The sequence below is a fragment of the Oryctolagus cuniculus genome, chromosome 2 (assembly GCF_051225735.1).
Source record: "Oryctolagus cuniculus isolate XC-2025 breed Fujian yellow rabbit chromosome 2, ASM5122573v1, whole genome shotgun sequence".
Taxonomy (NCBI): Eukaryota; Metazoa; Chordata; class Mammalia; order Lagomorpha; family Leporidae; genus Oryctolagus; species Oryctolagus cuniculus.
This window is the reverse complement of record NC_142868.1, coordinates 39338151-39350664: the sequence shown is the minus strand read 5'-3', so window position 1 is coordinate 39350664 and position 12514 is coordinate 39338151. Positions and strand designations below refer to the sequence as shown.

The following is a 12514-nucleotide window of genomic DNA, read 5'->3' as shown; positions in this document are numbered from 1 at the left end:
GAGGCAAAGAGAGAGAAAGAGAGAGGTCTTCCATCTGATGGTTCACTCCCCAATTGGCCCCAATGGCCAGAGCTGCACCCATCCGAAGCCGGGAGCCAGGAGCCTCTTCTGGGTCTCCCATGCGGGTGCAGGGACCCAAGCACTTGGGCCATCTTCTACTGCTTTCCAAGGCCATAGCAGAGAGCTGGATAGGAAGTGGTGCATTTGGGACTAGAACGTCCATATGGGAAGCCAGCGCTTCAGGCCTGGGACTTAACTCACTGCACCACAGCGCCAGCCCCTCCATTATTTTATATATGTAATTTTATGATATTCTGTATTATTACACATACCCTTTTATATCACTGCATCTTTCCACTTGTTATATCAATAATGCTATTTTCTTTAACTACAATTAAATATCATCAAATGCTGCATAATATTAAGAGTTGATTAGTATCATAATATATTTAATAATCCATTAAATAGGGTGTTTCCTATTTACTGTGATAAAGAAAAATGTTATCGTCATATCCTTTCAGCTACCTAATTATTTCTGTATTATATGGGTTCACACATGAGAAATCTCTACTTGATCTCTATCAGATTTTAAATATAGTTGTGTTTATTTTGAATTTTTTTCTAATAAGATGACTGAGAGCTTTATGGATTAATATATATAGAATTAGTACAATTAAATATTTGCCAATGAGAACATGTAGATGACTCAGTCAGCACCATCTTCTAATAAGTTACAGAATTAGAACTGTTTGATGACTTCCTCTCTTGAATTCAACCCGTGTTCAATGCAGTACATGTAACTTCTCAAATGTCTCATGATGTAGAGATTTGATATACTCAGCATGTTCTGGAATGTATTTAAAATTATGTATATAATTAAAAGACAAAATCTTATTCCTTATTTAATTTTTTATTTCTTTCTTTATTTTTAAGATTTTTTTTTATTTATTTGAAAGTTACAGAGAGAGGTAGAGACAGAGAGAGAGGTCTTCCATCAGTGGATTCACTCCCCAGATGGCCGCAACGGCCAAAACTGCGCTGATCCGAAGCCAGGAGCCAGGAGCTTCTTCCAGGTCTCTCACGTGGGTGCAGGGGCCCAAGCACTTGGGCCATCTTCCACTGCTTTCCCAAGCCATAGCAGGGAGCTGGATGGGAAGAGGAGCAGCCGGGATTAGAACCGGTGGCCATATGGGATGCCAGCGCTTTGGGCCAGGGCTAATTAACTAGCTTTAGGAGTCTTTACTTTTGACATTTTGTTATAACAAAAATTCTGACAAATTGCTATATTGGAAATTGTGCAAATTGGTTAATAAATCTTAGATTTTCTGGTGGAGTCCCCAGCTCTGTTTTGTACAAAATATGTTCCAAACTACTGAGATAAGAAAGTAATTCTGAACTTGATGTAAACAAATGTCCACCCACAAACAAATCTCCACCTACAAAAAATTCTTTATTTTGTGCATTAGTAGTATTGATAAGAATCCATAAACTTGTATTAATATAAATAATCCTAAGCATTAGCTATACAAATTCTTTCTAAATATATTATTTCCAAATATAGTGGCCTGTCTTGCTTAGATAGACAGCATAATTCAGACAGCAAGATATACATTTTTAATTGTACACTGAAATTACTATTGCAGAAATACTTTCCCACTCAACCTTAGAACAATTAATCCAACTATCTAACATTGAACCAATATATGCCAAATGTTGCACATTATGTTGGAAAACATGATTGCCTGTTAGTGTTCACTAGGAAGCTGAGCCCTCACTTGAATATCAATTATCCAATGTACAGAAGTAGTTACCATGATTTTAATTGAGTGTGAAACATAATGTGAGAGTATAATTGAAATATATGTATATGTTTGCTCTCATTCTGTGCTTCTGGCTGAAGAAGCATGTTCTAAACAGGCTTCATTCATTCATTCATTCATTCAGGTATCCCACAGTGATAACAAGGATATACATGCCATTAAAACAGAACACGATGATAAAAGCAGAAAGGAAATAAGTGACACAAGCTAGTAACTGAAATTTTCTCTACTGTATATGGGTGAAATGGCCATTTTTCTATTCAGTTATTGTTTATAGCTATTGTTTGCATTCCCATTAAACTAGGGTTTTCTTAATTATAATTTCATGTTTCATATGAATGAACTGTGCTATAGGGAAGAGGTTAAACTTTAGGGTATATGTTCAAAATCTGGTCCATGTTACGTGATCCTGGAAAGTTTGCTTCCTTGTACTTGAATTATAATGGTGGAAATGAGGATTGGATAAGAAGATAAAGTTTGAAAATCTAAAAATAATTATTGAACAAAAACAATTTGATGCACTCTCGAAAGCAAATAAGAATGTTTTAAGGGGATTATCTTTATTTATTCTCTGCTTAAAAGAGACTACTAAGGGCCGGCGCCGCAGCTCACTAGGCTAATCCTCTGCCTTGCAGCGCCGGCACACCGGGTTCTAGTCCCGGTTGGGGCGCCGGATTCTGTCCCGGTTGCCCCTCTTCCAGGCCAGCTCTCTGCTGTGGCCAGGGAGTGCAGTGGAGGATGGCCCAAGTCCTTGGTCCCTGCACCCCATGGGAGACCAGGATAAGTACCTGGCTCCTGCCATCGGATCAGCGCGGTGCACGGGCCACAGCCATTGGAGGGTGAACCAATGGCAAAAAGGAAGACCTTTCTCTCTGTCTCTCCCTCTCACTGTCCACTCTGCCTGTTAAAAAAAAAAATACTAAGTGTAGGTGTTGTGATGCAGTTGGTTAAACTGCCACCCAGAACACCCACATCCTCTGTCAGAATACTTGGACTTTAATCCTGCTCCTCTTTGCATCCAGATTCCTGTTAATGTATATCCCAGGAGGCATGAGATAATGGCTCAAGTTACATCCTTGACACCTAAATGGGAAACCCAGTTGGAGTTCCAGCCTCCTAGATATGACCTGATCCATTTACTGATGTCTCTGGCATTTGGGGGGTAAACCTGTGGAAGGAAGATTCTCTCTCTTTCTCCAAAATAAATAAATTGGGACCAGCATTAGGGCCAAGCTTGTAAAACCGTGGCCTATGATGCCAGTATCCTATAACTGATGTCTTGGTTGCTCCACTTCCAAACCAGCTTCCTTCTAATGGCCTGGGAAAAGTAGAAGATGCCCAAATGCTTGGGCCTCTGCCACTCATGTGGGAGCTGAAAGAAGCTATTAGCTCTTGACTTTGGCATGGCACCCCCTTGACCTTGCATCCAACTGGGGACTGAAACAGCAGATAGAAAATCTTCCTCCTCCCGAGTCTCTGCCTGTTTCTCTGCAACTCTTTCAAATAAATAAATAGATGTTTAAAAATAAATAAATAACCATTAAAGAATGAATGTTCACCGTGTGTGTGTGTGTGTGAGTGTGTGTATGAATATATGATTTATTTTATTCACTTGAAAGGCAGAGTTGGGGGGCAGGCAGGGAGAAGACAGACACCGAGAGAGAGAGAGAGAGAGAGAGAGACAGAAACAGAGAGAGAGAGACAGAGAGAGCATCTTCCATTGACTGGTTCACTCCTCAAATTACTGCAATGGCCAGGGTTGGACCAGATTAAAGCCAAGAGCTTCATCCAGGTCTCCCACCTGAGTGCAGGGGGCCAAGCACTTGGACCATCTTCTGTTGCTTTTCCAAGAGCATTCGCAGGGAACTGGACCAGAATGGAGCGTCCGGTACTCAAACTGGTACCCTTAGGGGATGCCGGCATTGCAGGTAGTGGCTTTACCTGTTAGACAATGATACCAGCCCCTGAATATAAATTTGAATTTCCTTAAGTAAGGATCTATTAAAATATTTTTAATTTAGTATTAGAGGTAGGCTCAGAGTAAATTTCACATGATTTTGGATAAATGCTTCTGAAATATTTCATGGATATATGCTATTCTTAATATAAACTAGTGTAGTAAAATACATGTGTCTGGTTGCTAGATATTAAATAAAAATACATTATCTTAATTATATAAAAATTTTCAAATATTAGCTTTTTTCCTAAAAGTTGCTTCAAGTCAATATTAAGCTGTAGCGAATTGGTAGTAAGTTTAAAATAAGTTTAAAATGTAAGATCAACACACATATCTCATTTAGTGACTCATCACACATCCAAAAACTGGTATATTGATATATATTGATGTGCTCATTTTTTTTCATTATTTACTTTTTTGAAACTTTTCTTAATACCTCTATATCTTCAGTGAAGATTGCTTCTTTTCAGATTTCATGCTTATTCAGATCAATTCAGAGTTCAGGGAAACAGAAAGAGAGAAGAACCAATCAATAGTGAAATTTTAATTTATTACATGCATTCCATTGAAAAACAGGGAGCAAACTTCACTAAATTACAGTCAGGTAGAGGAAAGTGAAAAGAGTGTAGAGTCACAGAAAGCATGAGGGAATAAGATATATTTTTTGTAACATAATAATTATCTCCCCCATTTTCTTGTCTGTAAAAGAAACACATGGATAACTTTTGTTAAAGTTTATGACTCCATAATTGCATTCCTATTATTATCATTCTGTGATGGTTAATTTTGTGTGGCAAGTCGACTATGCTATAACATTACCTAGATATTTTCCCAGGCACAAGTCCACATGTTGCTGTGGAAGTATTTTTCGGATATGATTAACATCTATATCAGTAGATTTTGAATAAAGCAAATTGTTCTTATCCCATGAAGTGAAAACACAGAAGATTGAGATTACTTGAGGGAGAAAGGGTTCTGTCTATGCTACCTGGTAACTCAACATCAGCTCTTTCCTGGATCTCCAGTTACCAATCTGCTGCACATATTTTTCCCTTTCTAGACCCAATACTGCCACAAATCAATTCCCCAAAATAATTTTATAATCCACCTGCCATCATCATCATCATCAGTGTATCATCTGTCATCAATTCCTGCATCCATTTTACTCCTTATGTTTCTCTAGAGAACCCTAACTAACCCATGTTCATAAAGGCAGCTCCCACAACAGATCTCAGCTTACTTCTGTATAAACAAGGAAGCTGACCTTATCCTTTTTATTGATTGGCATTGTAACCTCCTTAAAGATTGTAATTCACTTTTTTCTTGGTATTTTTTCTAGAATCAGGATACAGTGTGATTATACTATTTGATGTTTTACTCTTAAAATTGTATATAGAATATTACAGAATATATATCTGGTAAGAATTGCACAGATAAGCATGATGCAGAAAATTAACAAATGAAGTTTTAGGATTTCAGTTTATCTTCCGTAGTATTTTCTAGCTGAAAATAATCTCTATTATTTCTATTTCACTTGATTTATACTTCTCATAAGTCTTATTAATTTCCAGCTTTCATTCATCCATATATTAAACGTCCATTTAAATTTTTGTAAACACAGTATAATAAAAAAGCAACAGTAACAATGGAAAATATTTGCTACAAAAATTAACCAGTGAATACACACAATGTTATGTGCCTTTGCCCATATGCTTCCATAGACATAAAAATAAGATAGAGTCCAAAGTATTTGAAGCTGAATCAGGATTATTCGATATTTTTCAAACCACTTTTAGTATACTGCTAGATGACTTGAATAATTTAAAAAGCTGACATAACCTATTTGTTCCTTATTTTTTTCCACTTGAAAAATAGAATAACAACACTTTTTAACTTACTATTGTGATAGAATCAAGAAGCTGATGCTCTTACAATGATGGAGAAAAATGGATGATATCCATTAACTTTTACCAGTAAAGCTATTTGTGCTGTGGGTTAGCTAGATGTGTATCTATTCTGTGCATGTCATAGCTCTGGAACCTGAGTGATTTTCAACCATGATTCGGGTCACCATACTATTTTGGCCATGATTAGATTATTTAGGAGATTAAAGCCAAGCATTTCAGGATCAACCAAACGTCATGATAATATTATATGTTTGCATTTATTTCTTATACAGGCCTTGTGTTTTGTGTGAAGTTCCTCATATTACCAGAATGATAGTAATATTGAGCTAACCAGTGATTTAAAAATGTAATAAAATCATTAATATTGATTTATCTAGTACTTTAACATTGGATGCAATACATATTTGTAAATTTGTTATTGTAATAGTGAGGCCATTCTACAGACTTTCATTAATATGGTTTCACGAGTTAAGTTAGAAATCAGGATGGGATGACATTTATTTATTATGATATTTGATCAGCTAATTTGCAAGGATGTACGGTAAATCTAATTAGGTAGATTGGATCTCAATTGTTAATGGTCTATTTGCTATTTCAACATGTTAATCTTAGAATCTAAAGTACTTCTTGTTCTGAGTGAAGGGATGTTCCATTTCATATTTTCTTTGCTTATGTAATATTCAGATACTTATAACCTCTAAATAGGAACATCAAGTACAGAGCACTTTTGGTCATTTTCTGGAAATGAAACTAATACAAATGAGTGAATGAAATTTGATTTTTCAATTAATATTAAATAACACAGATTTAATGAACTTCTTATCTTAGTGAGGCATTTTTAAGGGTCAGCAACATAGAAGGGCTTGAGAGAATTAGACACAACAATGAGTTTGGGAAGGACAGATTTTCAAATCTTGTATTCTATATCTTTTTATATCTAAGAATGAGAAGACAATTGCATTAGATATCCAAAGTAAACCCTTCTGTCTCTAAGAAGCATCAACAGCTGGTTGCAACACGCCTCACTTAGACAAAGCAGTTCTCAATTACCACCAATGATGCCCTGTTAGGAATACTGGAGCAAAGTATACCCTTATAATTGTTGAATTTTAGCCAGCCACTACCTGGCTGGTATTTTAAGTAGATTTTGCTGCCAATCCCACAAAAAAAGTGCATAATCATGGCAAAAAAATTGATCAAACACTCTTTCTAGGCTATACCAAAAAATGAGGAATGGACCTCATTTGTATTTACATTTATTAACCAAAATTAGAAAACATGTCATTAGTTTAGGTTGTACTGTTGGACTCTAAAAGTTTAATCATTTATGTGAGGTGAAAAGGCTTCTTGGATATGATAATATATCATAATTAATTCAAAATATAAGTTATCTGGTCTGAGAAGTAAGATTAAATAAAGATTAAAGATATATTCAAGGAAATTGCCCAAGAATTTTTCACATGGCTTAAGGAGGAGATTCACTCATAATGTTATATGTAAGTCTATTTGTTCTCCTAAATACATTCCATGTTGTGTACCGATCAATAAATATTATACCATAAGATTACCAAGCAGCCACAGTGTAAGTATGCTTAGTTATTATGCATTAGGTATTGTGATTTGTATTATTCCTTAGCTTTCATTATAAACAAAGTACATCAGCAAGATTATGGCTATCATATGAGGCTGCAAATGTACTTTCTCCCTATATCCCACTTTCTGCCCATAACTTGCCTTTCCATATTAAGTTACAAAAATTACAATTTTAATCTTCTGTCTCTACACTTGTAACTCTGGAGAGGCAACAAAAACTTTGCTAAGAGTCACAATGTATTTTTGCACAAAAGTACTTCATATTTTCAAACATGAATTCATGCAAAACAATGACTGACATGCAATAGATATTAAATATACAGGTAGATTATTGCATGATCATATATTACATTACTATATGGAAAATCATCTATTATCTATCTTTCATCTGTCTCTCTGAATCCCTTTATATTCAATTACATAATATTTGGTTTGTTGCTGGATTTTAATTAATCAATTCTAAATTTGCAACAGTGTTCATTTGAAATAATTAAAATTTCCCTTTCAATTTTCTTCTATATCCCCTTAACAAATTATAAGTATTCCACCTACTAACCAGGATTTTTGTTCCAACTTACCCTTTAATAAGTTAATTCCTGGTGTGTTTACTTATTAGTCCTCATGGTATTGTTTTCAGTTTCCAATTATACTTCTATTTCTTTTTTAATTAAGATTTTATTTAATGAATGCAAATTTCATAGGTAGAGCTTTAGGAATATAGCTGTTCTTCCACCCATACCCGCCCTCCCACCCCCATTCCTGTCCCACCTCCTACTCCCTCTCCCATTCTTCATTATTCTTCATTAAGATTCATTTTTAATTATCTTTATGTACAGAAGACCAACTCTATACTAAGTAAAGATTTCAACATTTTGCACACACATAGACACACAAAATGTAAAGTACTGTTTGAAGACAACTTTTACAGCTAATTCTCATAGTGCAACTCATTAAGGACAGAGGTCCTACATGGGGAGCAATGCACAGTGACACCTGTTGTTGATTTAACAATTGGCACTCTTATTTATGACATCAGTAATCACCCGAGGCTCATGTCAGGAGCTGCCAAGGCTATGGAAGCCTTTTTAGTCCACAAACTCCATCAGTATTAGGCTGGGGCATAAGCAAAGTAGAAGTTCTCTCCTTCCTTCAGAGAAGAGTACATGATTCTTTGATGGCCCCTTCTTTCCACTGGGATCTCACTCACTGAGATCCTTCATGTAGCCCATTTTTTTGTGACAGTGTCTTGGCTTTCCATGCCTGAAATACTCTCATGGGCTTTTCATCCAGATCCAAATGCTTTAAGGGCCGATTCTGAGATCAGAGTGCTGTTTAGGATATCTGTCATTATAGGAGTTTGGTTTTTCCTTAAGGTAAATTGGCTAATTGCTAATAAAAGCAAGCAGTGACTGTTTCCCTTCAAAAAATTTACATAACACCTTGTATTTTTCAATTTATTTCCTCCTTCAACATCGAAGTTATGGATATGCACACACACACACACACACACACACACGCATGTTTTCATTTCCCTTCCTATAAGGTACTGATTATTACTGCATTCTTACTCATTTACTTTATCAAATAAATTTGACATTTCTATGGAAGACATTTTTTAGGATCCAAAGTTAGCTCACACTTGATTACCTCTTTCACAATTATACAACTTCCCATTTAAAGTATTTGATCACAGACAAGTTCTGAGCTTGGAATCCATTGGGTCTCATTATGACTACCAGTCTGTGTGTTAGTTCTGGATATGGGCTTAGAATCTATCTTCCTGTGGCTTGGCTCAGCTTTCCTAACAGCTGGATCATTAGCTCTGTGATATGGGACAGGGATTATTTGACCTCTTTATTACTCCATTCATGTTACTGAAAATCATAATTATAGTTGTATATATTTCATAGGGTTATAATATGAATTTAGTTACATGATATAGTAAACCATTTAATGCAATGTTTGGCATGACTTAATTTCTCAATAGGTTTGTATATGATTGCTTTAAAAATTTAAGAACAGTGAGCTTAATAATTACAACTGCTTTTTCAGGAAAAGGACAATGGCTGTTAGATAATTTGGGAGGTATTGTATCTTGACTCAGCACTTGTGATATTTTGTAATTTAAGCACTGCATAAGTATCACAAATTTTAAAATAATTGCTTTGTTAATATTAAAATAGTTTACTTTTGTATTTAATTTACATTTGCTGCCTATGTATATAATAAAGCCTTGAATAAAATTAAAAAAGAAAGTCACAATGATAGGCAACAATTATTTGACATCATGGATTTTATTTTCTGTATTTATGTAAATATTTAAAAACAGTGGTTAAAATAATGGCATTTCCTCCCTCACAAAGACTGTGTTTAAATGATATTTACTTGCAGGAACTTCACAATATAAATATTTTAACTTCTGAGGAAAGCAACTAAAAGAGTGGCTTCACTAATATATTATTACCCTTTTTATATTTTAGGAGTACACAATTGATATAATATTTGCCCAAACATGGTTTGACAGTCGCTTAAAGTTCAATAGTACCATGAAAGTGCTTATGCTTAATAGTAATATGGTTGGAAAAATTTGGATTCCTGACACGTTCTTCAGAAATTCTAGAAAATCTGATGCTCACTGGATAACAACTCCTAATCGTCTGCTTAGAATTTGGAATGATGGTCGAGTTCTATATACATTAAGGTAAACTTTTTTATTTTATTTTTTATTTTTTTGAAAGATAGAGTTACAGAGATAGGTAGAGACACAGAGAGAGGTAGGTCTTCTATCCGCTGGTTCATTCTCCAGATGGTCACAATGGCTGGGGCCGTGCCAATTCAAAGCCAGGAGCCAAGAGCCTCCTCTGGGTCTCCCACAAAGGTGCAAGGGCCCAAGCACCTAGGCCATCCTCCACCGCTATCCCAGGCCGTGGCAGAGAGCCAGATGGGAAGAGGAGCAGCCGAGACTAGAACCGGTGCCTACATGGGATGTGGCGCTTCAGGCCAGGACGTTAACCCATTGCAGCACAGTGCCAGCCCCAGTTATTTATTTTTTAATTTGTAGTTCTCTAATTTACTTTTTTTTTTTTTTTGACAGGCAGAGTGGACAGTGAGAGAGAGAGAGAGACAGAGAGAAAGGTCTTCCTTTGCCATTGGTTCACCCTCCAATAGCCGCCGCGGTTGGTGGGTTGCGGCCAGAGCACCACGCTGATCCGATGGCAGGAGCCAGGTACTTATCCTGGTCTCCCATGGGGTGCAGGGCTCAAGCACTTGGGCCATCCTCCACTGCACTCCCGGGCCACAGCAGAGAGCTGGCCTGGAAGAGGGGCAACTGGGACAGAATCCGGCGCCCCGACTGGGACTAGAACCCGGTGTGCCGGCGCCGCAAGGTGGAGGATTAGCCTATTGAGCCACGGCGCTGGCCTCTGATTTACTTTCAGTACTAACATTTGATCAGCTCATAAATTTTCCTTTTTCTTTTTTTAAATTTTATTTAATTTATGCAAGTTTTTTTCTTTTTTTTAACTTTTATTTAATAGATATAAATTTCCAGAGTACAACTTTTGGAATATAGTGTTTTTTTTTACCCCCATAACCACCCTCCCACCCACAACCATCCCATCTCCCACTTCCTCTCCCATCCCATTCTTCATCAAGATTCATTTTCAATTATCATTATATACAGAAGATCAATTTGGTATATAATAAGTAAAGATTTCAACAGTTTGCACCCACACAGATACACAAAGTATAAAGTACTGTTTGAGTACTAGTTATATTGTTAATTCACATAGTACAACACAGTAAGGACAGAGATCCTACATTGGGAGTAAGTGCACAGTGACTCCTGTTGTTGATTTAACAATTGACACTCTTGTTTATGGCATCAGTAATTACCCTAGGCTCTTGTCATGGGTTTCCAAGGCTATGGAAGCCTTTTGAGTTTGCCAACTCTGATGTTAGTTAGACGAGGTCATAGTCAAAGTGGAAGTTCTCTCCTCTCTTCAGAGAAAGGTACCTCCTTCTTTGATGGCCTGTTCTTTCCACTGGGATCTCACTCGCAGAGATATTTCATTTAGGTTTTTGTTTTGTTTTGTTTTGTTTTTGCCAGAGTGTCATGGCTTTCCATGCCTGAAATACTCTCATGGGCTTTTTAGCCTGATCCGAATGCCTTAAGGGCTGATTCTGAGGCCAGAGTGCTGTTTAGGACATTTGCCATTCTATGAGTCTGCTGTGTATCCTGCTTCTCATGATGGAACATTCTCTCCTTTTTAATTCTATCAGTTAGTATTAGAAGAAACTGGTCTTGTTTATGTGATCCCTTTGACACTTATTCCTATCATTATGATCAATTATGAACTGAAACGGATCACTTTGAATAGTGAGATGGCATTGGTACATGCCACCTTGATGGGATTGAATTAGAGTCCCCTGGCACGTTTCTAACTCTCCCATTATGGGTAAGTCCAATTGAGCATGTGCCAAACTGGACATCTCCTCCCTCTCTTATTCCCACTCTTATATTTAACAGGGATCACTTTTCAATTAAATTTAAACACCTAAGAATAATTGTGTGTTAATTAAAAAGTTCAAGCAATGGTATTAAGTAGAACAAAAAAAATACTTAAAGGAATAAAGTAGTAAGTTGTTCCTCAACAGTCAGGACAAGGGCTGATCAAGTCATTGTTTCTCATAGCATCCATTTTACTTCAACAGGTTTCCTTTTTGGTGCACAGTTATTTGCACTGATCAGGGAGAACATACGATATTTGTCCCTTTGGGACTGGCTTATTTCACTCAGCATGATGTTTTCCAGATTCCTCCATCTTGTTGCAAATGACCGGATTTCATTCTTGTGTGTTTTATTTTTACTGCTCTATAGTATTCTATACAGTACATATCCCATAATTTCTTTACCAAGTCTACTGTTGATGGGCATTTAGATTGATTCCAGGTCTTAGCTATTGTGAATTGAGCTGCAATAAACATATAGGTGAAGACAGCTCTTTTATTTGCACATTTAATTTCCTTTGGGTAAATTCCAAGGAGTGGGATGGCTGGGTTGTATTCAGGTTTTTGAGGACTCTCTAAACTGACTTCCATAGTGGCTTTACCAGTTTGCATTCCCACCAACAGTGGGTTAGTGTCCCTTTTTCCCCACATCCTCTCCAGCATCTATTGTTGGTAGATTTCTGTATGTAAGCCACTAACTGGGGTGAGGTGAAACCTCATTGTGGTTT

General features: G+C 36.6%; 1 protein-coding gene across 1 annotated transcript in view; it reads left to right on the top strand.

Moving 5' to 3' along the window:
* GABRG1 (gamma-aminobutyric acid type A receptor subunit gamma1) overlaps positions 1 to 12514 on the top strand; it is an 84352-nt gene that overhangs the window by 48260 nt on the left and 23578 nt on the right. The window contains exon 4 of the mRNA XM_051831322.3: positions 9758 to 9978. Within this exon, the coding sequence (XP_051687282.1) occupies positions 9758 to 9978 (221 nt within the window). The remainder of the gene's footprint in view (positions 1 to 9757; positions 9979 to 12514) is intronic.